We start from the raw sequence: 27,593 nt of genomic DNA on the forward strand, positions 1-27,593 counted from the left end.
ATTATTTCTATGCACAGCTTTTGCAGCCATTTCCTCAGAGGCGACTATCTCAACTTTTCCCCTCTGATTAAAATAATGTTATCATCAATTTAGCAACAGCCAAAATAACAGTATTTAAGTAATTCTCGGATCGTTGAGCTATTCTCAATTCCATTTCATGACTTCAATCACGAGAAAAAGCCAAAATTCACTCGTTCTCCGGATTTGATGGACAATATAATTACCGGTGTATTCGGATCATTTAACGAAAATACTGTTAAACGTTATCGGAATAATTTCAAATAAAAACACAATTTTTTCTGTAAAGAAATAATCATACGTACCTACCCGGGATTTATTTATTGTTGCTAGCTGCTGGCGGTGGCACCAATGGCCAATGGCAGCTTTGCGAGTTTTTTGCAACCAACTTCAGTTCACTGAGTTTTTATTTTCCCGTGAGACTTGTGTTTAAATTTTTAAATAAAAATGGTAAGTAATCGATGAAATTTTACTTAATCCGACACATATATGACATTTTCATGTATTCCTAAGCATTTTAATATTATTTGCTCTCGAATCATGCCGGTATTTTTCCCGATAAACATTTTTCATTTTCTTCTACAAGCCGCAAACTTTTGTTTTTTTCAAATTTTTAACAAAGTATCGCGAGAATTTGATTGAAACGCGTAGAATTGAATTATTTCAACATTGAAAATTATCGTAATGGCGGAAATAGTCCATGTTTACTCAGTTTTAATTGTAAATTCGTCAATTCTAGAACCTTCTGTCACCTGACTATTGCACCTAACCTCATTCAATGTTTATGTAGGCGTGATTCCTTCCAAATGATTCCATTACCTTCTACATTATTATATTTTTTCCATTCCTACTTGAAAAGCGACAAGAAAAATTAATAAAAACATCACTCAGAAATAAACATGTTTACATTTCATTATTATCTGTTAAATTTTAACACAATGTTATAATATCGGGCTATTTTTCCAAAACAATCAAATTGTTTCGTTTAGTTTTACCATCAAATATTTTTATGGATGTTGCATTAATTCTACTTGATTCGTTCTTTTAATTCTTCAAAAGATTGTGTTAATTGAACCCTTTTTTTAACAAATTTTGTAACCTTTTCTCATTCTTTTAACATAGCCTTTTTTTTATCACTAACATAATTTATTTTTACAAAAATAAAACAATATTGTTTCAATATTGATAACACGGTCCAGAAACTTTTCCCGTAAAAGATCAATGGTTTCATTGCTTGTGTGGCACGTAGCGCCGTCTTGTTGAAAGTAAACGTTGTCCAGATCAATACCATCCAATTCCGGCCATAAAAAATCATTAATCATCTCTCGATATTGCAATCCATTCATCGTAACTGTTGCTCCAGCCTCATTTTCGAAAAAGTAAGGTCCAATGACTCCGCCGGACCATAAACCGCACCAAACAGTCACACGTTGAGGATAGAGAGGCTTTTCAACAATAACTCTTGGGTTTTCCGAGCCCCAGATGCTACAATTTTGCTTGTTGACGAAGCCACTGAGGTGGAAATGGGCCTCATCACTCAAGATGATTTTTCGATGGAATTTTAATAATTAATAATAGTGAATTTTAATAATTTCAATGCGTTGTTGAAGCGTGTATCGTTCCATTTTTATTAATGGCATAGTTTCTACTTGTCAAATGTTAAAAAATGACAGCTTCATCAAGTAACATCTACCGAAATAGCGGGCTATTCAAAATAACACCTCTTATTGGAAAACCCTTTATATGCCAAATATCAATTTTTTATGGAGCGCTTATAAACGATGTTCTTGTTTTAAACTTGTTGTTAAATTTAAATTACTCATTTTGGGTAAATATTTACCTAACCGCCCCGTGTAGGAACATATTACTGAAATTGCACTAATTTCTACAAGAAACAACGATTTACTTTGGAAAATATGTAAAAATATCCATTATAATTTCATTTTTATTCAATCGAATTCCACAAATTAACTTATAAAACTTTTTTGAGTGGCACTTGCGAAAGTTTCGTTTCAATCTAAACACGCGTATATTACTTAAGGCGATGCACTACGTCTTGTAATATTTTGAATCGAGCCGTTATCAATAACACTCCTGATTCCTGCTTAACACCATCCAGCTGTTTTGATTTATGCAAGAAAAAAACATTGCCAAAAAGTGCCTTTTATTTTACTTGGTGGATGTTCAGGCACAAATATTTAAATTTTTTCCAATCATTTTATAAATAACTTAATTTGCCACATTATACAATAAAACTATAACCAAAAATGGGTTCGTAAGTAGGAGATTTTGAACTTTAAAGCAGTTTTCATAGACCTTGTAAATTATTTTTTTCTGGGCTTATAAAAAGACTTATGTAAAAAATACTTGATTATTTCAAAGGCCAAGATGTATTCTACTCGCAGTATTTAATTAAAGCATCTGAAACATTTCTAGGCGACCAAATTTTCAAACCAAAAACACATGATTTTGCATTACTACGTAGTGCATTTAACTAAGAAGATAATAATAACCTATTTTGTGCATTTTAATAGTTAATAACGCAAAGAGTGCAAGGCTGATGTAAGCATAATGAGTAAGATTAAGAAATGGAGGCTCAGATGGTTTGGGCATGTAGAGCAAATGAATGAAGAAAGAAGTTTAAGGAGAATATATGATGCGAATGGTATCAGAAGTCGGGGACGCCCGAGGAAGACATGGCGTGACCAAGTGAATCAGATACTCGAGTCGGGCCATGTCAAGAGTCAGAATAATAGAAGAGTATGTATGAATTTGAATGAGGCAAGAAGTGTGTGGTGTGACCGAGTTGTTTGGCGGTCCGTCCTCTCTGCCTACCCCTGCGGGGAAACGGTGTGATAGTTAATTACTAGTTGCGTGAATGATAGCTGCGAATTTATACATTTTAATAATATAAAAAACACATTTTTTTTAATACACATGATAATTTTGCAATTGAAACAATAAACATCCATAATAACACCTGTCTATCATTTGCGTAGTTTTATTTTTACTTATCAAATTTAATTAATGGCAACACCGATCGGCTCCTTAGCCCCATGCTACTGCGCCTTTGCAGTGTTGCCAGAATAAACAATGCCGGGCCAGCGAGTTTTTGCTTAAACATGGCAAACACTTTTATGAACTTGGCAAACATTTCAACTAACCTTTTCCATGCGCTAGCAGCGTCGTATTGTACCAACCACCGAATATATGATATCCTAGAATTGTGTCGTGAACGGTACGGCTGAAGTAAGGTCGGATTCCTAGGACTCGACTGATCATATGTAAACAATAGTTTTATTATTATTATGATGTGCAGAGCAGGCAGCATTCTGCTGATGCGCTCATATCTGATTTGACAACAAGTTTGCCAGTAATTGAGTTGTTTTAAGTTTGAACTAAGTCCTTTCTTCTCTCCAAATGTGAATCCAATAGAGCTTTGAATTGATTTATATTTGTTGCATGGATGACATGTTGTGGGAGTTTGTTCCAAGCATCCACTACTCTATTTGCAAGGAAGTGTTTTCTAGGATTAGATGCAAAAGGCGTTTTGGTAATTTGAAGATTTGTTGGATGCTAGGGCAACTGTAATGTCCAGATAAAAGTCTCCATCAAGTCACCCCTTTCTCTTCTTTCTTGTAAGGTTGGTAATCTTAGTTCCTTGAGTCTATCTTCGTATCGTAGATCTTTCAGAGCTCTTGGTATTTTGTCTCTGTACTCTCTCTAACAGATTTATATCCTTTGCGAAGTAAGGACTCCATATTTGGAAAGCATATTCCAGGAGAGGTCGCACATATGTTTTATATGGATATTTTTAACATCATGTCCGGTGTTAGGTCAAGTTTTCTGATCAGTATAGAGTTCCGCTTGTATCGGTTTTCTCTCAGTTATATTGTACCAACAATGGTGTTGTCTTTTTGCTTACCTTTATGTGTTTCTGTTTTGCTTTTACAGCAGCCCCAAATCGTAGTGCTCCGTGAGGGAACTGACACGTCCCAGGGAAAGCCGCAGTTGCTGTCCAACATCAACGCCTGCCAGCTGGTCGTGGACTCAGTAAGTTCAACTTCATTCTTTTCAAGGGTTCCTTGACAAAACAACACTATTGAAAAGTGGTATTATAATACTTTTAGATGTGATATATTTACATAATTATAACTAGAATAAAATAACTTCCTCGGGTTTTGTTTAACCACTCAGAACATTAGAACGTCAAAAGACGTAAATATGATAATAGCGGTCAAGACATTAGAACGTCTTTTCACGTAAACGCGCGAGATTTTACAAAAATCGATTTATTTCCATCACTAGTATACGGATTGCCATGATTTAAAAAACAGAGTATCGATAATGAATAAAGCTACGCGTCTGTATCCAAGAATATCTATGGAACGTAGAGTTGCATTATCTAAGCCGATTGAATCTGTCATCTTGTTCGTTCATAATTTATTGCGTTTCTAAATAATTTATAAAAAATATTTTAGTTTGGACGGTTAATATTTTGAGGTGATTAATAGTTTTTAATTATATTTCTTCAATATATAAAGTGTTATTTCTTTATGATACTCAGAAAAAAGTACATTTTTCAAGGCTTTGAAATAATTGGAAGTGATATTTACATATTTTTGACGTTTTCATAAAATGTATATTTAGAAACGCAAATATTTACGTATAACAACACAATACGATAGTGGATTTCATAATCTTTCCAAAACATTTTTTAGAATGAGGCTACGTTTCCCAAAACGTGAGTTATGAAGCTTTTAACAAAACTCGTAAATAACACAAAAATTATCACGTTTTGACAGTTTTCAAAGGAACACATAGTAGATAAAAGTCTTTGTCTGAGAGGTTAATTGTAATCCCTGTTTAGGTCCGCACAACTCTCGGCCCCCGCGGCATGGACAAGCTGATTGTGGACAACAACGGCAAGGCTACCATCTCCAACGATGGCGCCACCATCCTCAAGATGCTGGACATCGTGCACCCGGCCGCCAAGACTCTGGTGGACATCGCCAAGTCACAGGACGCAGAGGTAACCAACTTGCCCTTTCTCCTCTCGCCTCACTCTGTCCAACCAACATTAATCCTAACAATTAACCAACCCTGATAAGAATGGCATAATTTTTTAAGACAGATTATAAACTTTACACTTATCAATTTAGTTATTTCATCTAGGTTCCAATTGTGTGACACTTATTGTCCTATTGGAGCGAGCGACTGGCTATTGTCCTGTCGTCGCGTCCACATGCGAACAATGCTACCAGTCGTGGTGGTGGGGGCAAAACACTGTCCTGCGGAGTGTAGCTTACAAATGTGATACATGTAACGTATAAAGGTGTTTCATACTACGTTGTGCGCTAAAATGTCACCTGTTATAGTGCAGTATATGTAGAGCATGAGATCTCTTTCAAAGGATTGTGGGACAATGGATTCAGTAATAAGAAAAAATGATATGCTTGTTCTCAAACAGTAACACTTGTGAATTTAATCAACTTAAAATACATTATTATTGCTGATAAAACTTCAAACTACGTCAAGTAAGAGAGAGAGAGTGCAAATCATTTCGAGAGAATTTCTTGTCAATATTTTATTTTTATTTTTTTTTACAAATATAACATATTAAAGCATATTTTATACACTCTCCTACAAAAGCTGACGCTTGTGGTTAGGAGAGGAAAATTTATTAATAACTTAAGAATTTAACATAATTAGAGATTTAGACATAATATTTTTTAAGATTATAAAGGTACTCATAATTAAAACAAGAAATGTACCTATATAGGATGTACATAAAACATTAGGAATAACAAAACAGTCAAGAATATATCGTAATAGGAAGTTAAAATTATATATTGTTGTTTGTCGTATTTTTTTTCTGTTCGCATATCAGCGGGTATATATGCAAATTATGACGGGAGTGTAGCGATTGAAGCTCGATGTCCTAATCCTCGGCTTGTTTGTGTGTCAAATGTTCATTCCAAAATCATCCATAACTGGCTGAATCATTTGCGAAAAGTTGCTTCGTAATTAGCGATAAACTTACTGCGTCATCCCAATGACGGTAGTGCTGTACAGCGAAGTCCTCGTTCACAAAAAATGATAAGTGTTATAGTTTTTTTACGACTTGATTACAAAACATGGACTTTTCTATACTTTTTATAGCTGTAAGATGCATACATTATATGTAAACCTCCCGGAAGAAATTCTCCAAATGATAGTAAAAACCCTATCAAAATCTGTTGAGTAGTTTAGAAGAATTAAGTGCACAAACAGACACAGACAATGACTATCTATCTATATATACAGGGTGTATCGGCACGTACCCGACAAATTTTAACCAGCTTTTCCTTAGCACATTTGGAGTAAAAAATGTTATGGGCACTTTGCTGTCCGGTAAAATATTTTTTCAATTAAAAACAAAAAATGATTAAAAAATCCACACTCCGTCACTGTCATAGGCATTGTTTCTCGTGTTCAACAGCTGTTATTAGTAAGTGTGTCAAAAAGCGTGTTCGCTTTTTCATAAACACTAAATAATAATAGCTAAAAATGAGACGAATGGTGCCATGCCATTTCGTTGTGATCGTAAAACGCGCTAATGTAGTTACGAACGTATATTATTCAACAAAACTCGAATAAAATATTGCCAGATGGGTTTTCAAACTTTGACAAAGGATAAAACAGTGGTGACATGTGGTGAAAATATGAATAGTAAATTTTTTATTAAAAAAAATGTTACCGGACAGCAAAGTGCCCATAACATTTTTTACTCCAAATATGCTAAGGAATAGCTGGTTAAAGTTTGTTCAAAATCTTAATCTCCGAAAGTTCTTCACAGATTGCTTTGAAATGTTGACACAACGTTGCATTCGAATACGCGTGTGTTTTTATATACCTATATTATATAGAGAAAACCTATGACAGTGCCATCTGTCGGAGGTAAATGTTTCTTTGTCTGTACAGATAGGCTAAGCCGCAGCAATGCGTGGCGGGGTACAGCTAGTATTTCAGTATAATAAAGATTTGGTATACATTTTGATTGAGTTTTAAAGTTTTTGACCTCATACTGCATGGCAAGTACATTTGAAGAAGACCAGCTAAGTTTGCATCGATTTGGAGTGAATGCGTGTACCCGTTGCAGGTGGGAGATGGCACGACCACAGTGGTGGTGCTGGCCGGCGAGCTGCTGCGCTGCCTGCGTCCCTTTGTAGAGGACGGAGTGCACCCTCGCATCATCATCCGCGCCGTGCAGCTGTCCGGACTCCTCGCCACCAAGAGGCTCAAGGAGCTTGCCGTCAAGGTGGACTGTACAGACAGGTAATCTCCCCTATCCTTCCTATCCTGTCTTATATCTGATGTAGGTATATATTCATCGAGACCAGCCAATCTGGAAAAGTAACGTATGTTTGACGCAAGTCTTGCTTTAATCAAGTAAATAAATGAGTTTTTGCCAGATTCAGTCATCTGTGATTATGATATTTTTTTACCTACATTATTTGAGAATACATGAAAATAAAAATATATGAGATGACTAGACATCGGATTATATGCATTTGCATATGCAAATGCATATAACTCTCTAATTACGACGTTAATGCATATTTCAGCCTTTTTTCCCAAATCGTGCATATTTCGTTTAATAGCGGGAGGTATCATCTACGTATCTAGCTAGGTGACTCGGACGCTAGGGGCACGAGCGCGGTGGCTGACTGACTGAAACGCGGTAGGGATTGTTATGCATAAATCACCTTACAAAAGCTATACCGATTGACAGTTCTGAGGCCATTGCAATTCATTCAAGCAAGCTAGCATTTGAAGACGCATCCATTAAACAGAATATCGCCCTCATCTCAACACATTTCCACAAATTACCAGATACCATAAAAAAATTGGAAACAATAAACCTTCCTCTAATTAAAGCAATAGGGAAACAATGATCGAACTCGCCAACGCCCTTCCTAATTCAATATTAGAAAAGATTCGTAAAAAGTTAGACTCTATTTTGCTTAAAAACCCGAGTCTTGAAGATATGAAGAACATTAATGCCTACATCAACGGCACAGGTGTGAACCCTGCCTAAACAGATATCTCCAGAAATGGCGCAAATTTTAAATTTTGTCCAATGACGTCAGTTGACGTAGAGAGGTCGTTTTCGGCGTACAAATTAATACTGGGTGACAAACGTCACAAATTTGAGCTCGAAATTTTGGAAAAATACTTAGTTGTATATTGTCACAAAAAATATGCATAATTTTAAGAATATTTCGCTGTTTTTGTACGGTCTTTCATTAAAATATATAAAAATATAAATGGTTTTTGATTTTGATTGTGCATATTTTGGGCAAATCAAGAGTTTTTAGTGCATATTTCGGCCTTTTTTAGTGCATATTTGCATGCATATTTTGGCACTTTGTTAGTGCATATAATCCGATGTCTAGAGATGACGAAGAAAATCACTAAAAAAATTGATATAAATTTTGCGGTTCCATGAAAATTCATCGAAATGAAAATTCAACACACCTTTAAAAAGTGATATAGAGTCATTAAGAGTGATGAAACAAAAACTAGGCTAAATAGTTACCTATGTAAACTATTTAACTTAGTTTTTGTTTCATCACTTTTCATGACTTTATATCACTTTTTGTAGGTGTGTTGAATTGTCATTTTGATGAGATACCCGGTCACCAAATTTTGCAATAGGGAATTCCAGTCAATTTGAAAAAATATATATGTACAGTAGAACCTCGTTAATTCGAAATCCAGCGGACATCAAATTTCGAATTAATGAATTCCCACATAATTCGAAATTTTATGAACAAAAAAAAAAAAAAACGGCGAAAATCGAGTTCCTCGGCCGCCCCTTCAAATTTGGGTGGTATCTTTAGAGTAAACTCGTATTAATACCAATTATTCCCGTTTAAATCGAACTTTGCAGCCGATTTCCGTCGCAATCGAACCTTCAAGTTCAGTTATTCTAAGCAAATTCATTAAAATAGCACACATTTCCTCGTAAACCGAAATTTCGCAGCCGATCCTTTAAATTCAGATATTTGAAGTAAATTTCGTAAAAAATACGTCAAATTTCCGCGTGAATAGAAATTTTGCGGCCGATTTCCGTAGCGCCGGATCTAGTAGCGGAGATTTACGAAATTTTATGATTTATTTTCGCAATTCCACAAACAAATTTTCGTGTGCGGACAAAAATAAATGTCGAATTACGAATTTCAAAAAAAACCTTTTTGCATGAAAAAAAATTTCTGTGGATATTTTTTTGGCGAAAATTTCGAATTACGCGTTATCGGGGCAGAGATATTGCGTTAAGTATTCCTCGGGCGTCCCTGACTTGTTGTACCATTCTCTAAACATATCAGTCGACTACTTTTGGAGTTTGCGAGCACAAACATACTCAGGCTGAATTTTGATTTTTCACTCAAGTTCCTTATTAACTAGTTCTGTAACAAAATATAAAGTATCTGGTGGAAATGATTGTCAATGGCCGTATTAGTAGTAATAACACTGTTGTTTGTATCGGTCGGTTGCAGGAGTGTACTGGAGAAGTGCGCCAACACGGCGCTCAGCAGCAAGCTGGTGAACCAACAGAAGACCTTCTTCTCCAAGATGGCCGTGGAGGCGGTGCTGTCCCTGGACGGTCTGCTGCCCCTCGACATGATCGGGGTCAAGAAGGTGCCGGGCGGATCCCTCGAGGAGTCCTTCCTCGTGCACGGTGAGCAACCCTTTTACCTACAATTCCATTTTGTGCTATGCATTTCTTATTTTTGACGTTGTCGTAAAAGAAATACCATTTTAGAAAGTAGATAAATTTATCTTTGAGATGTTTGTATTTGAAACAAACACTGATATTTCTAAATAATTTATTTTTAATATCAAACACGTCAACAAAAAGATTTACCAAAACATGACTCGAAATGTCCATTATTTTTAAAGGATTTTATATTTAAAAAACCCTTTTCTTTTGTGTAGGGAATTAGTAAGAAAACTGTCACTCCACTTTTTATGCCAAATAAAAACGGCATAATGAAAAAATCCTGTCAAATTTTTATCCATACACATTTTTTGGATTTTATCCATGTAATCTTGTATAGTATGGACACCCGGTCAGATCTGTCCTTCAGGGACTTTAATAGAATATGATGTTTGTGGCTAGTTTTGTCCTTCCGAGGCTTGAAGGGTTAAAGATTACAATCCTTATCTAACCACCTTACCTAACCTAACCTAACATAGCATAGCATTGCAATGCATTGCCTAATCTATGTTGATTGTTTTTAATTAAAAAAATATATCGTCTACATTTTTTAAGCCAAATTTGCTCTGGAATTAAAATCTTACATGCTGTTTACCCGATATTTTTTGACTCCCCTTGGCCGGGAAACCTATCGGTCTTCGGCCCCTTAAATAGCGGCATAGTTTGTAGTTGGAGGCCCACTTAATTTGGTATCCGCTTCACTCACTGCACTACCTGCACGCGCGGTAACAATAACGAGCCGGTGGCATCGCGAACATCGCGGCGGACACAACCGTTGCGTGCGGTAGTTGACACACTACTGATGCGACGCCAACACGCTCAGAACAGCATCCATTGCCCTGGTTTTCTCAACGGCTGAATACTGTGCTCCAGTATGGGCTAGAAGCGCCCACACTTCCATGGTAGACGTTCAGCTTAATGCCACAATGCGAACCATCAGCGGGACTTTAAAATCTACTCCTCTCCCTTGGCTCCCCGTACTTGCAAACATAACCCCGCCAAACATCAGGCGAGAAATTGCAACACTGAGGGAATACAAGAAGGCGCTGCAAAAAAGCGCAATACCTCTACACGAAGATGTCGTCTCCCACCCGGCATGCCGCTTGAAGTCCCGAAAGCCCTTCTGGGCGGAAGGAGAGAGGCTCCTCCGACTACCTCTCACCCCAGAAGATAGGTGGAAAGTTGAGTGGCAAACGGCCAACGTGGGAAATGCCCATCTCATACAGGACCCCACCGAGAGACAGCCTGGGTTCTCACTGCCTCGCAAAACCTGGTCCGCCATCAATAGGTTAAGGTGCTCCCATAGCCGCTGTGCCCACATGATGCACAGATGGGGCCTTAAAGAGTCGGCGATGTGTGAATGTGGTGCGGTGCAGACTACGGAACATGTGGTCAACGAATGCCCGCTCCATTCATTCCCCGGCGGGATTGATGAGGTTCACATGGCGACGCCTGAGGCCCTAAAATGGCTCGCAGATCTAGATGTCCCCCTCTGACCCCCCACCATACGAAAGAAGAAGAACATGCTGTTTACAACATGTATAAATTTAAAAATGTATAATTGTACTAGCTGTACCCCGCCATGCGTTGCTATGTCTCAGTCTATCTGTGCAGATAGAGAAACAATAGGGCGTATTGCTTTTGAGTCCTACAGATGGCACTGTTTGAAAAAAAAACCATGTTTTTACCTGTCACATGTGACCATCTATATAATAAAGGTATATAAAAACACATGCGTATTCGAATGTAACGTTGTGTCAAAATTTGAAAGCAATCAGTAAAGAACTTTGAGACATTTAAGATTTTGAACAAATGAACATTTACATTTGTATTTATATTGATAGATAGTTGAAAATTGAAAAATTTCACACATGTTACAACACATTTCAAATTAAACTTTATTATTATAATAATGACAAATATACCATGCACCGATTGCACAAACCAACCGACTTGTACTGGGAGCGTGCTACCAGCTGTCATCATAAACCTGGTACAGGGTGGCCACAGACCTGGAAAACCGGGAAAACCGGGAATTATCAGGGAATTTTACCGAACCGGGAATTATCAGGGAAATGTCAGGGAATTTTGAAATATTCTTAAAATATCAGGGAATTCCAAAAATAAAACGAAATTCGTTATTTACGATTTGTGAAGTCCCAAAGTTGTGTTTTATTACTTTTACTTGCGGCGTGTGTAACAAAAGATATGCTGACAAAGACAAACTAGATAAGTAGGTATTTTTTTATTATTATTTTCGTAAATAGCCCTTGCAACACAATGATGTCGTAAACCACCCGCCTAGGTTTTTCCCCTATACTATGTAGGTGCGAAATCTGTAAAGAAAAAGCTAGCAAAGTTACAACAAAGTGTCAAAAGGGTCGGACACCCAGTACGGTCGTAATAAAATTTAAAGATCATCATTATTAAATTCGTAAAAATACGATATATTTCCGCGTTAAACGAGAATTCGCGGCCGTATTCCGTCGCGGCCGGCTCTTAAAATTCAGATTCGAAAAAAATTCGCAAAAATACGTGTAACGGACGTACTGCTCCAATATCAGCCGACGTCGCCCCATATTATTAATTTGCTATTTGCCCTGTTATTAAAGTAAAATATACTGCCAAAAAATGTAAAATGTAGAAATTTGTAAAATTGCTATGTAAAATTGTTATGTAAAATGCAAAATTGTTACAATAAATGAAACGTTGGAGCTTGGCTAGAGGTATACGGGCAGAGAAGTATTGTGAGAGCTGGTAAAATCATATTCATATTTTAATTCGGGCACGATTGTTAGAACCGTGCCAAAACGTAGTGGGAAGCCGTGCCGTGCGCCATGCGCCGTCATAGCGTCACAAATGACCGGTGGTACGCCGTCATTACGTCCCACGGGCACGGTTCTGAGGATCGTGCGAAACTACCGGCCGACGTCCCGGCGGGGCGCTGCGATAGCGTCGCAAATACGGCTCACGGATTCCAGGAATCAAAGAGAAAGTGGGCCCGTGTGCGCGTCGCGCGCCCGCTGGCGGCTATATAACGGGCAACAGGCCCTCAAAACGGGAGATCTCCAGAAACCACCACCAGCTCTACACCTCTCTCTCTGCTCTGCCCTCTACCTCGCTCCGACTTCTGCTTCTACTCGCCTTCTTTCACTCTGACCCCCGCCTCACCCTGGACCACGGACTTGCCTACCCCTTTGGACCAGACTCGGAATCAGCTCAAGAACAAGCGACAAGCAATCGGACCAGCTCTACAGCGGCTTCAGAGACGGCCCCGTTCTACCCCTCCACGCCACTGAAGGACGACATCTCACGCCTCCACAGATTGGGATCACCGGCCCCTTACAGTCTTGTGTGTCACACGATTACGTCTGATACATAAGTGGTCCTTCGACGCCGGATCTTTCTGTGGATAAGATGTCACCTTCACTGCGCTCTGGGAAGAACAGCGCTGACGGGGATTCATCGCAGGGAAGCGATGATCCCACACCAACCGGGGCGGCCACAGCCGCGCCCCCCGGACTCCGGCCATCCGCCCCCCTGGCCCCCTCTGATCCCCGAGCGGACCTACTGCCTGGTCCCTCCGGCGCATCACCACCACAGACGCCCCCTGCCGCGGCCGACGTCTCGTCAAGAAGCGAGGCTTCCAGCGAGGACACGCTCCGGCAGGCGCAGCTCGAGCTGAGAGCTGAGAGGCGGCGCACCCAGAAGCTGCAGGACGACCACGCCCGACAGATGGCAGAACTTGTCGCCATGCTGAAGGGCCTCACGCGGACCGCTTCACCTGCAGCCTGGCAACCCGACGGAGCCTATCCCGGAAGCCAGCCATCTAGCGGCCCCGGGCAAAGCTGGGGCTACGCACCCGAGGCGCACACCACTGGCCCACGGGTGGGCCTGCCACAGACTGCGGCGCCCTCTAGCGGCCCCAGTCACAGCCTTGCCTACACAGTGGGGGGAGAGCCCACTGTTTCGCAAGCTACAGCACCACGGGTGGGTCTTCCACAGACTGCGGCGCCCCCGAGCGGCCCCAGTCACAGCCTTGCCTACACAGTGGGGGGAGAGCCCACTGTTTTGCAAGCTACAGAACCACGGGTGGAATACCTACCGACGCCGACGCCGGCACCTCCGGGCGTACCTAGTCAGGGGTACGCAGCGGAGGCGCAAACCACTGGCCCATGGGTGGGCCTTCCACAGACTGCGGCGCCCCCGAGCGGCCCTAGTCACAGCCTTGCCTACACAGTGGGGGGAGAGCCCACTGTTCCGCAAGCTACAGCTCCACGGGTGGAATACCAGCCAAAGCCGGCGCCCCCGGGCGTACCTAGTCAGGGGTACGCAGCGGAGGCGCAAACCACTGGCCCACGGGTGGGCCTGCTACAGACTGCAGCGCCCTCTAGCGGCCCCAGTCACAGCCTTGCCTACACAGTGGGGGGAGAGACCACTGTTCCGCAAGCTACAGAACCACGAGCGGACTACCAACTGACGGCGGCGCCATCTAGCGGCTTCACCCACGGCTTCGGGTATGCAGCGGAGGCGCGAACCACTGCGCCGCGGCTGGATTACAGACCGACGCCGGTGCCCCCGGGCGTACCTACTCAGAGCTACGCAGCGGAGGCGCAAACCACTGGCCTGCCACAGACTGCGGCGCCCTCTAGCGGCCCCAGTCACAGCCTTGCCTACACAGTGGGGGGAGAGCCCACTGTTCCGCAAGCTACAGAACCACGAGCGGACTACCAACTGACGGCGGCGCCATCTAGCGGCTTCACCCACGGCTTCGCGTATGCAGCGGAGGCGCGAACCACTGCGCCGCGGCTGGATTACAGACCGACGCCGGTGCCCCCGGGCGTACCTACTCAGAGCTACGCAGCGGAGGCGCAAACCACTGGCCTGCCACAGACTGCGGCGCCCTCTAGCGGCCCCAGTCACAGCCTTGCCTACACAGTGGGGGGAGAGCCCACTGTTCCGCAAGCCACTACACAGTTTCCAGCATTTGCCCCGAGCGGAAACTCGCAGTCCCCCGCTGACGGATACGGGGCCTGCAACCGAACGGATGAGGCAGCGAGGCAGACACGAGACTGGGTGCATCAAGGGAGTGTCCCTCTCGCCCAGGTGACGACCATGTTCGCCGACGCCCTCCGGCAATCCCAGGCCGGTGGCACACCTCGCTACCATCCCGAAGATGAGCGGATGGCATCCCTCATCGCCCGGCAGTCCAGCGCAAAGGACTTGCCGCCCTACGCTGGTGACGCAATAGAGTGGCAAGCCTGGAAGGCGCAATTCCTCCAGTCGACGGCCACCTGCGGGATGACGGCGGCCGAGAACCTGATGCGGCTGCAGCGTGCCCTGAAGGGAAAGGCACGAGAAGCCGTCAGCCCTCTCCTCCTGGACCCGGCGCAGGTGCCGGAAATCATGGACGTACTGGAGCATCGCTTTGGGGGCGCGCACTCGGTCGCGGCGGTCATGTTCGACCGGATAAAGCGGCTAACCCGACTACAAGAGGACGCATCGACCGAGGTTCTGGTGGAGTTCTCGGTCACGGTGCAGAACATCGTGGCTTCGCTGGGGAACCTGCGGGGTGATTGCCTCTCCAACCCGGCCCTCCTCAGCGAGATCGCCTCGAAGATGCCGTTAGCCCTACGCCTCTTGTGGTTGGGTAAGGTACCAGACGCCCAAGGCCCAGTCTGTAGCAGACCAGACGCACGCGGCCACCGTGGTGCAGCCTGCCGCGTTCCTGAAGCGGCTGACCAACGCGGTGCCGCGGTCGGGCCTCACCGACAATAGCCGAGCAGCGCGGCCGAAAAGCTCGGTCGAACAACAGCGGGCCTCCCGCCAGCCCACAGCCTTCGGCTGGATCACGCATGGGGGCACCACCCGGCGCGACGCCGACGCCGGGACAACACTGAGGATGGCTTGTCCGGACGCCGCCCAGTCCTCGCTGCCGACGCCCTGGACCATGCCGTCGGGGACCATGCCGCCGGGGACCATACCGCCGGGGACCATACCGCCGGGGACCATTCCACCGGGGACCATGCCACCGGCAACAATGCCACCGGCAACAATGCCGCCGGGGACCATGTCGCAGCACGCCGCTGGCAAAGAGTGTAGCCGAGCTCCACGGGGGGAGTGTAACGGACGTACTGCTCCAATATCAGCCGACGTCGCCCCATATTATTAATTTGCTATTTGCCCTGTTATTAAAGTAAAATATACTGCCAAAAAATGTAAAATGTAGAAATTTGTAAAATTGCTATGTAAAATTGTTATGTAAAATGCAAAATTGTTACAATAAATGAAACGTTGGAGCTTGGCTAGAGGTATACGGGCAGAGAAGTATTGTGAGAGCTGGTAAAATCATATTCATATTTTAATTCGGGCACGATTGTTAGAACCGTGCCAAAACGTAGTGGGAAGCCGTGCCGTGCGCCATGCGCCGTCATAGCGTCACAAATGACCGGTGGTACGCCGTCATTACGTCCCACGGGCACGGTTCTGAGGATCGTGCGAAACTACCGGCCGACGTCCCGGCGGGGCGCCGCGATAGCGTCGCAAATACGGCTCACGGATTCCAGGAATCAAAGAGAAAGTGGGCCCGTGTGCGCGTCGCGCGCCCGCTGGCGGCTATATAACGGGCAACAGGCCCTCAAAACGGGAGATCTCCAGAAACCACCACCAGCTCTACACCTCTCTCTCTGCTCTGCCCTCTACCTCGCTCCGACTTCTGCTTCTACTCGCCTTCTTTCACTCTGACCCCCGCCTCACCCTGGACCACGGACTTGCCTACCCCTTTGGACCAGACTCGGAATCAGCTCAAGAACAAGCGACAAGCAATCGGACCAGCTCTACAGCGGCTTCAGAGACGGCCCCGTTCTACCCCTCCACGCCACTGAAGGACGACATCTCACGCCTCCACAGATTGGGATCACCGGCCCCTTACAGTCTTGTGTGTCACACGATTACGTCTGATACAATACGATATATTTCCGTGTAAATCGAGAATGCGCGGCCGATTTCCGTCGAATACGATATATTTCCGTGTAAATCGAGAATGCGCGGCCGATTTCCGTCGAATACGATATATTTCCGTGTAAATCGAGAATGCGCGGCCGATTTCCCTCGCGGCCGACCCTTTAAATTAAGATATTTGATGTAAATTCGTAAAAATATGAAATATTTCCGCGTAAATCGAATTTTATCGGCAGTTTTTCGTCGCGGCTGGCCTTTTAAGTTCAGATATTTGAAGTAAATTCGTAAAAATATGTCATATTTCGGCGTGAATCGAAATTTTTCGGCCGATTTCCGTCGCGCCGTATTTTTTAACTCGGATATTCGAAGTAAAGTTAGTAAAAATACGATATATTTCCGCGTAAATTGAAAATTCGCGTCCGATTTCCGTCGCGGCGGGCCCTTTAAAATTCAGATATTCGAAATAAATTGGTAAAAATACGATATATTTACGCGTAAATCGAGATTTCGCGCCGATTTCCGTAGCAGCGGGCCATTTAAATTCAAATATTCGAAATAAATTCGTAAATATACGATACATTTACGCGTAAATCGAAATTTCGCAGCCGAGTTTCGTCGCGGCCGACCCTTTAAATACAGATATTTGGTGTAAACTCGTAAAAATACGACATATATCCGCGTAATACGTATTTTCTCGGCCCTTCAAACTCGGATATTCGAAATAAATTTGAAAAAATACAACATTCCAGTGTAAATCGATTCAGATTTACAAAATAATAATACTAATTAGGACGATGTATAACCACGTAAAAATACATTTTTCGGCGTTTTACCGCCACGGCTGACTTTTAGATTCAGATTTACGAAATATTATGATTTATTTTCGCAAAAATCAATTTTTTTCGAATTTCACGAACAAATTTTCGTGCGCGGACAAAAATAAATTTCGAATTACGAATTAACGAATTTCGAATTAAAAAAAATTTTGTATGAAAAAATTTTTCTGCGGAAATTTTTTTGGCGAAAATTTCGAATCACGCGTTTTTTCGAATTATCGGGGTTCTACTGTACTTACTTTTGTTCATTTGTCTGGTCTTTTCATTTGTACACAAATTGTCTTCAGGCGAAATATCATAAATTCGTAATAAGTGTATTTTGTTTTGAATAGATTATTGTGGTGCAAGGAAATAATAAATGCTTTAGATGACGGAATTCCCTTTATTTATGTATCTGTTCTAATTTTCTGGCGTAGATGAAAATCGTGTTTCAAAAATAAAATTTTGAACGATATGTCCTTATACCAAATAAAACATATCAGGGAAAAATATAGAAACTGCCCTGGAAAACCTGGAATTATCAGGGAATTTTGAAATCCGTTTTTTGTGGCCACCCTGTGGTACTGTCAACTGTGGTTGAGTTTTTAAAATGAATTTTGCTATGAACCTTTGAATATCTGTTTCGGTGTTTAATTGTTAATATTTTTCTAAATCCTACACTCTAAATAAATATGTATTAATGTTGTATTGTTTGTAGGTGTGGCCTTCAAGAAGACATTCTCATACGCCGGCTTTGAGATGCAGCCCAAGAACTACAAGAACTGCAAGATCGCGTTGTTAAACATCGAGCTGGAGCTGAAGGCCGAGCGCGACAACGCCGAGGTGCGCGTGGAGAACGTGGCCGAGTACCAGAAGGTGGTGGACGCCGAGTGGGCCATCCTGTACGAGAAGCTGCGCCAGATACACGAGTCGGGCGCCAGCGTGGTGCTGAGCAAGCTGCCCATCGGCGACGTGGCCACCCAGTACTTTGCCGACAGGTAACTAACACACTTACAATACTCAACGCAGAGTGGCGAACCAAGGTGGGAGCTATTGTGCTCAGAAATAACGTCACCAACTGTGCATCCCGCAGTATTAAGGTCTTCCCCCAGCACTGGAACATTCATTGGCCTTTGCGGAACCAAGGGGAGTGGAGAGACTCTTTCCTAGAGGAGCCTTCAGGAAACCCAAACAAAAGGGGGATTACTGACGGGAAAATCCTTTCCACGGCGGTGGGTAAGTTTGTGGGAAATCAAGGACCTTCACCCGGGACCTAAAAACTAACTCAAAGGATTGAGAGATAGCATAATTATTTATTATTATTATTACACGCCCTAGTGGGCTTTTCTTTAAAAAAAAATACAAGCATTTTGTATCAGAGTAAACACTTAAAAATTAATACAATAAAGAAGAATGTAAACATAATGGCAAAAATGAATCCTCACGCATATAATTGAATTTAAAAGATTCAACAAAACAAAATAGTAGAAGCGTAGAAGTTATATGGGTACATAGGTCTATTTGTGTCTAGAAGAATAAAGGTGATAGAATATACAACATTTATACTGATTAGTTTTCAAATGAAATATATCACCCAGATCAGAAAGACTGTGAAGTCTCGGAATCGGAGAATTTTGCTAAGCTAGTGTCCTGGTGTTATTGAAGTAAAAAGGTAAGAAATGTCTGCATGATTTTTTGGGGACATGGATATTGATAAATTGAAGTAATTCGGGACAGTCAATTTTAAAATGTAGTATTCTTTGTAACAGTATTAAATCTGTGCTTATTCTTCTTTCTGAAAGTTTCCATAGAGACATTTTATCCAAGAGGTAATTGTAATTTATGTTTTGTATAGGAATATTCAATTTATAATTTATAAACCTTAGAAACTTCCATTGAATCTTTTCAATGTTATCTGAATGAATATTGAAAAATGGAGACCATAACGTAGAGTTATACTCAAGTTGGCATCTGACAAGGGTTTTATATAACATAATAAATGTTCCTAAATTATTGAAATCTTTTGCAGCTCTCAAAACAAAGCCAAGAGTCTTTAGGGCCTTGTTGATAATATTATTAATATGACATACAAAGGTGAGTTAATTAATAATGGTCCCATGGACTGACTGCTCACGGGAAATATCTTTAATTATTATGCACTTTGGGGTCAGCATCAACACCATAGAAGTCTTTAACTTCCCCTTACGATGCAAAGAAATAGCTTTATGTTGCCTTCGTGTAACACGTGCACGTTTCTATAGAGAAATATTGTAACTTTATCCTATTGATGGAGACATCAGCCGATTGCCACTCAAGTTTCCATCTATCTTCTGGAGCCAGACGTAATCGGAGGAGTCTCTGGTTATTATCGATATGGTGATTCCGGAAGCGCTCTTGCCTTCTTCTGTCTGACTGTACGGTCATGTGTTTGCAGGGACATGTTCTGCGCGGGCCGCGTGGCGGAGGAAGACTTGAAGCGCACGCAGCGCGCTTGCGGCGGCGCCGTGGCGGCGAGCGCGCGCGACCTAGGACCCGAGGTCCTCGGCTCGGCCGCCAGCTTCGAGGAGCGACAGGTCGGAGCCGAACGATTCAACATTTTCACAGGTGACCGCACCAACTCACTGGGTATGAAACGAAACAAAAAAGAGCATTTTAACATTATTAGTTGATTTTTAAATATTATTTTATTATGCTCTGCGACATCGGTTCGATTCCTGTCGAAATGACTTATAATTTAGCTCGGCGATATTACAATGAGGTTCCTAAATGGAGATACCGCACAAGAGTCTCGACTGCTCGCCACTGTTGAGAGTTAAGTTGCTCTGTGGCATCCCAGATTAAAATTAAATAATTATGTGACACTTCACAAGAGCGCCCCTGTCTGTACAGGGTAAAGGCAGGGGAGCTATTTCATTAAAATACCTGTAGAACAGACTCATGTGCATTAGAGATGGCAATCGGTCTGTTAACAATGGTTTGTCAATCAGACAGACCGCCTTCCTTTGCACAGAATCAAGTAGGTTTATCAAGTATTGTGGGGCTCCAGAACAGAGGTGGCTCCCAAATTCAATTGTTGGGCGTACTATACGTAGATGCTTGAGCCGGTCTGATATACTGACTTGTGCGCCAGATTAACTTGAGAGGCTTGTGGCTTCTATAGAGCCCGATGCTTTGCAGGTCTGATACATTGACTTCTGCGCCAGATTGACTAAGGTTCTGACTACTATTTCAACGGACTCTTTACTGGGCGGTGTGCTTCCATCAAATTGCACCAGACAGTCATTCATCTCCCTCTTTTCAGTTTCAGTTTGAACATAATGCGGTAATTGTCCATTTGAACTAGTAAATCTAGTTAGAACCTCATTGTAGTAACGCCACGTTACATTAACAACGAATCTGCCATTCTTTGTAAATATATCAAATCCTTATTGTGTTAATACACTTATTGATTCACAGCAATTTTATGAACAAGAAAACATTTTCGGTAAGTTTTTAATAATTCCTTGAGTCGCCGTATTTGGCTGCATAATAAAACTTCCTTCAAATCATTTTATTTATAACTAGTGGAATTATGTCTTTTTCGGGCGTCTCTCACTTCTTTCACCATGGACTTTAAGGACGGGTTGTTTCGGAGAATTTGAACAATTCTTCAAATTTCAAAGTCAATTTTCAGGTTCTGTGAAAGATTTTTTCAAGTTCTGTTTTTATTTCAGTTCTGTCAAGCAACTACTCTATGCTGATATAATAACAGAACTTGAATAGGACTTTCACAGAACCCGGAAATCAACGTTGAAATTTGATGAATTGTTCAAATTCTCCGAAACAACCTGTCCTAAATGTCCCCAACTTCTTGTACCGTTAAAACCATTCTCTAAACACTTGTGGCATTAATAAGAACAAACTTCGGTGGACTACTTTTGGAGTTTTGCAAACACAAAGCCGGTAATTATAATATGGATTCTTTCTTAGTAATCAATGACTGTCTAAATATTTACTGTTTTTGTGTTGGGAATAAGGATTGCAACCGAGCGGAAAAAAATAGACCCCACAGAGAAGATTGCCAGCTTTAAGAAAACAAAAACCAGAATTTTCTAAATCGCTACTGTTATGGTAAAAAAAAATCACACAGTTTGTGTTAATTTGAATTAATCCGTGATGTTCCACCGTTGATAAGTTCAGTGTCCTAATATGGTTGTGTTTGTTTGACTGTTCTCCCCGCAGGCTGCCCCAACGCGCGCACGTGCACCATCATCCTGCGCGGCGGAGCGGACCAGTTCTTGGAGGAGACTGAGCGCTCGCTGCACGACGCCATCATGATTGTGCGACGCGCCATACAGAATGACTCCGTCGTCGCCGGTGAGTTTCAGCCTTAACCGATATCCAACAATATCCCGCCACATACTCCATGCTTCATTCAAGTTCGTACGCACTCTTTATGTGCCTACAGTTGTCTCGCTTTCATGACATCTGTCTCATACAGGACTTCAGCTGCAATTAAAATTACAGTAGAACCCCGATAATTTGAAAACCGCGTAATTTAAAATTTTCGCCAAAAAATATAAACAGAAATTTTTTTTCATACAAAATGGTTTTTAATTCGAAATTTATTTTTGTCCGCGCACGAAAATTTGTTCATGTAATTCGAAAAAATTCGATTATTGCGAAAATAAATCATAAAATTTCGTAAATCTGAATCTAAAAGAGAGCCGTGGCGGTAAAATGCCGACAAATGTATTTTTACGTGGTTATACATCGTCTTAATGGGGATTATTATTTTGTAAATCTAAATCGATTTACACTGGAATGTCGAATTTTTTCCAATTTATTTCAAATATCCGTGTTTGAAGGGCCGAGAAAATACGTTTTACCCAGAAATATGTCGTAGTTTTACGAATTTACACTAAATATTTGAATTTAAAAGGTCTGCTGTGATGAAACTCGGCCGTGAAATTTCAATTGACGAGTAAATATATCGCATTTTTACGAATTTATTTCAAATATTTGAATCTCGATTTATGAGGAAATATATCATATTTTTACGAATTTACATTCAGATATTCGAAATAAAGGGCCTGCCGCGACGGAAATCGGCTGCGAATTCTCGATATACGCGGATATATATATCGTATTTTTATTAATATCTTAATTTAAAGGGTAGGCCGCGACCAAAACCGGCCGCGAAATCCTAATTTACGCATAGATATATCACATTTTTACGAATTTATTTCAAATATCTGAATTTAAAGAGCCGGCCGCAACGGTAATCGGCTGTGAAAATAAAGGATTAATTGGTATTAATACGAATTTAGTCCTTAGATACTACCCGGATTTGAAGGGGCGACCGAGAAACTCGATTTTCGGCTTCTTTTTTAATATTTTATTCTTAAAATTTCGAATTACGTGGGAATTCGTTAATTCGAGATTTGATTTTTGATGTCCCGTGGATTTCGAATTAACGAGGTTATATTGCACATACGAGGAGAGAATCAAGAAATAAATCAATGATTGTTACAGTCTCCTGTCTCCAATCTCCTTACATAGTTCACAAAGCTTTCCCAAAGATGACATAGGCCCTCATGAGTGCAGTTCACAGTTTTACAGTCTCCAGTTCTATAATATTGGCTAATCAGTTTGCTTTTGGGAACAACTCATATGATTACCAAGGTTCTTGTTGACCTAACGACGCAACAGCCTCTGGTTATGAGTTATCTGGTGCTTTGTAATGAGTTGCATTGTGGAATGTGTTGCAGGTGGCGGTGCCATAGAGATGGAGCTGTCAAAGTGCCTGCGCGACTTCTCCCGCTCCGTGGCGGGCAAGCAGCAGCTGGTGATTGCTGCCGTGGCGCGCGCCCTGGAGGCGGTCCCTCGTCAGCTGTGCGACAACGCTGGCCTGGATGCCACCAACACACTCAACAAGCTGCGTCAGAGGCACCACCAGCCCGGTGAGTTGCGTTAACGCCGGAACATCTCTCTCAGTTTCCCCAACATGCATGCAGCTCTATAACCCTCGTGTTTGTCTGTCTGTCTGTCAGGTGGCGAATGGTTCGGTGTGGATATAGAGCGTGAAGACATCGCAGACAACATGAAGGAGTGCGTGTGGGAACCTGTCGCCATCAAGCTCAACGTCATCACCTCCGCTTGCGAAGCCGCCTGCCTGGTAAGTCCAACCTTAACTCACTCATCATCCGACGCAAGACGCATTTCATGTGATCGTGGAGCATCTTCCACTCAAATAACAGTAGAACAAGGACGGCATTGCAAACCTATCAAACAGACTGCCCGCACAGAGTTAGAGAGAGGGCTAGACCAGACCAGAGGTGGCTGCTAAATTCTACAGTGGGGCGCACTTTCGATTTGTGAACGCTATAGATAACCGACTAGTCTTTTGACTAAACAAACAATCCATTTTAAAGTACAGAAATAAACATCTTTGAATCAGTCGTCAATGATTATGATATTTTTTTACCTACATTATTTGAGAATACATGAAAACAAAATTATATGAGATGACTGACTGAAGTATTTCCTTTTAGGTTTTTTAATGTAATTTTTCAATCTTATTTCTCTAGCCCATGAAAAGTCTAGAACTGGCCACGGCAGACAAGGCTAAAGCCATTTAAAGCGATGTTTCAATTCTTAATTGGTGTCGATATATTTGAGAAGCACCCCAATGGGAAGTCTCACTGGCTCCAGACGGTTGGGACCAGTTGGGATGGGAAGGAGACGGAGAAGAGGAAGGCGCCTGGCTATTCAGATTTAGGGGGTATTTCACTATCTCTGATTATGTTCTGACCAAGCACTAATCCGCGGATTAGTCATTTTTTCGTTTTCACTATATCTGAATAACGCTAACGCTCGGGTTAAAGTTCGATTTGACTAATCAGTGCTCGAACTTCACGTTAGGCGCTATTCCTCGAATCAAAGATGGCGTCAAAACATTCCGAGTTTGACAGCTGAGAAGTGAGTCGAATTTTGTTGAATGAATTTGAATGCTTGTATGATCCATCCTGAATTATTTGATTGTGTTCAAAATAAGAAACAATGTATTAATTCGACACGAATCTATCTAAAATGACCTGATAATCAACATAACATAACCAAAAAAATGCACACTTCGCGGTGTGCGGACTGTGACGCATGACAGCCGTGGCAGTAGATGGAGTAACTGCAAACATTTTGCGATGTTGCCAGACTATTTCGAGTGTTATCTATCCGGAAGCTCGAAACAATGGTGAAACGGTCGCCGTTGAATAACCAAGTTATTCTGATCTTTAAAGCCAGCCAACGGATAGCTAGTCAGATATTTAGCCCGACATAGTGAAATACCCCCTTAATCACCAAATTCGAATAATATTTACATATTATAATTGACATATATTATTATAATAATTTTATAAACAATATAGATGGTGATTTGGCACAAAAACAGCGCTATACAAATCATCCAAATATTGTTATTTTTATTCCACTCTGAAACATGCCGCAAATATATTATTAACCGGTTGTGTGCCTTAAGCGCGTTTACGCACTCTAGGTAGCCGTGCTCACAAGGCCTAAAATCTCAAATCAAATCTAAAATATTGAACCCACGGTGACATCTATTGGGATGATTAAGAAATAATTATAATATAACATATTATATCGACTTTAGAGTCATCTAAATGAAGCTTCAAGGTATCGGTGTAAAAAATTTGCGGCCTGTCGGTACATCCATGCAAAATACCTTCCGGCATTTAAAGGGTTCAACGAGTAAATTGTAAAATAACACTAATTAATCAAATAAAATTTACTTGCGCATGTCTGGATTTGAACTGGGTACCTCCAGATTGTTAGTCGCAAGCCTTACCCCTTTTTTTATTGATTATAAAGATCTGCCGTTTATGTAAGCTTATTAAATGTGCATTTTCGTCTTTCTAGATCCTGTCGGTGGATGAGACCGTAAAGAACGTAAAGGCGGAGGCTGCCCCGCAGATGGGAGGCATGCCGGGGGGAGGGCGCGGCATGGGCCGGCCCATGATGGGCTAGTCCTCCACCACCCCGCCCCGCACCGCACCATCTCATCTCATCTCGTCGCTTTAGTATTAATCAACGCTTCACCCTCACAAACTGTTTCATCTTAGTCTGTTCTCTTGTGGAACTTGTATCACGTTTGATGGGTTCATAAGTTTGCAGATATTGTATGTACAGTTGACCCAAAGAGGTCCGGGTTTACTTGTCGGCTTAATGTGCAGATAAACCATTCTCGTGTTCCGAATGCAGTTATTCAAGCTATCTGGAGAAAAAACATATAGAGTCACGCTACAGGGCTCTGGAGAAGAACCATTTTCATGTTCCGACTGTAACTATTCATTTTATCGAAAGAGAAATTTGACTAGACACATGCTGGCTGACTCACGGCGGAATATGAAAACCGTTTTCATATTCCAACTGCAAATATTCGTGTTTTGTAGAGAAATATCTAAAAGTACACTTTTCTCGTGCTGACTCACAGTGGAGGAAAACCTTTTTCTTGTTCTGACTGCAACTATTCGTGTTTTGTAGAGAAATATCGAAAAAGTACACTTTTCTCGTGCTGACTCACAGTGGAGGAAAACCTTTTTCTTGTTCTGACTGCAATTATTCGTGTTTTGTAGAGAAATACGGAAAAAGTACACTTTTCTCGTGCTGACTCACAGTGGAGGAAAACCTTTTTCTTGTTCTGACTGCAACTATTCATGTTTTGCGAAGGGATTTATTAAGGTCACTTGCTGACTCACAGTGGAGTTGACTCATTCCCTTTCTTGTTCCGACTGCAATTATCCATGTTATCGAAAGGGATATTTGACGAGACACATGTTCTAAATATTCTCCTGAGAAATCTCATTTTTGAACTTGAAAACATTAAAAGGTCGATCATACAATGTCTGTGAACCAACCTATTGAAATATTTGTATTTTGGCCAAGTATTTGCAGCGTTTTAAGCAATTTTGGCCAAGTGTGAATGTTTAGACAGAATGGTTTTATTAAATTCATTAATTAACCAATATTGAGAGTGTATTAGACCCCGCGAGAGAATGGAACGAGACATATAATATTTTGCATCGCTTCAAAATAACACATTTTTTTGATTAATAGCGATAAATCGGGAAAAATACCCAAATTTCAATGGCTTTTTTCCATCGAGACAAAAACATTTTTAATTATGACGAATAATTATTATCACGAAATGTCTTTTGTGATAGAAAGAGGGAATGATCGCTCGGAAGGTGCAAATCTATTGTGCAGAGTCATTGCGTAGCTTCCCAGCAGCGGGTAGTTTCACATTTCATGTCACGTCATTTGAAGATTGACACGGATAAATTTGCAGTGGCGACATCTCCACAGATGTTAGTTAACCAACGCAATCTATCCTGCGACACTTTTGATGTATGTGTTTTAAGTGAAACTTCATAAGGTACAAGGTTAGTTATTATGCGAATATTATATCTGGGTCATTAGTTCTTTTCTGGCCACCTGCAAAGTTATCCGTGTCATTATGTTTTGCCTGCAGTGGGTGGATTATATTCCTATCGTGAAATATACATCCTATTCTATATATCGCTCACGGCAAAAAAACTATCTTGTATCCCACGTCATTCCAAGATAATATCTGACAGATTCTAGAAGTGTCTTCACTATCTTATTAGCTATTATTTAACCCCTAGAATCTGGACCCCTGCATCTGCAGTGTTAAAGAATCGTGTACAAAACTGCAATTGCAGTATCGACTTTATACAGTAATTTTACCTTTGGAAATTAATTACCACTGCTAGGTTAGTTCAGTTTTATTGAAATTTCTTGTCAGCCTTTGTTGAGCGATATTTAACCTATGTTAGGTTATTGTGAAATATATGATGTAACTTGTGTTACATTACATATGTGAAATGTGTCACATACGCTAGGTTATGCGACATGAAACGTGCGACCCGCGCCGCCGGGAAGCGAATGCCTTTGTCACAATTATTATTATTTGTGTTTGTCACCGCACGTTATATTATTAATAAATTTATATTTAACTA

At 41.6% G+C, this 27,593-nt stretch overlaps 1 protein-coding gene across 2 annotated transcripts; it reads left to right on the forward strand.

The window, feature by feature from the left end:
* The first annotated feature begins 369 nt into the window (after nt 1-369).
* On the forward strand, nt 370-27,593 carry CCT7 (chaperonin containing TCP1 subunit 7). Of its 2 annotated transcripts, none has more exons than XM_089644056.1 (11): nt 370-468; nt 3,973-4,071; nt 4,889-5,050; nt 7,160-7,335; nt 9,561-9,742; nt 18,275-18,554; nt 19,991-20,181; nt 21,778-21,912; nt 23,307-23,498; nt 23,589-23,713; nt 25,474-27,593. In XM_089644056.1, exons 1-11 carry the CDS (start codon nt 466-468, stop codon nt 25,579-25,581), a joined length of 1,653 nt encoding a protein of 550 aa, XP_089500182.1. In that variant the 5' UTR covers nt 370-465; the 3' UTR covers nt 25,582-27,593. The 2 variants fall into 2 exon arrangements, with proteins under 2 accessions (XP_089500182.1, XP_089500183.1); XM_089644057.1 differs by having other exon boundaries at nt 19,991-20,160.

This window comes from Hesperophylax consimilis, chromosome 20 (assembly GCF_061612785.1).
Source record: "Hesperophylax consimilis isolate HC1 chromosome 20, BYU_Hcon_1.0, whole genome shotgun sequence".
NCBI classification, from domain to species: domain Eukaryota; kingdom Metazoa; phylum Arthropoda; class Insecta; order Trichoptera; family Limnephilidae; genus Hesperophylax; species Hesperophylax consimilis.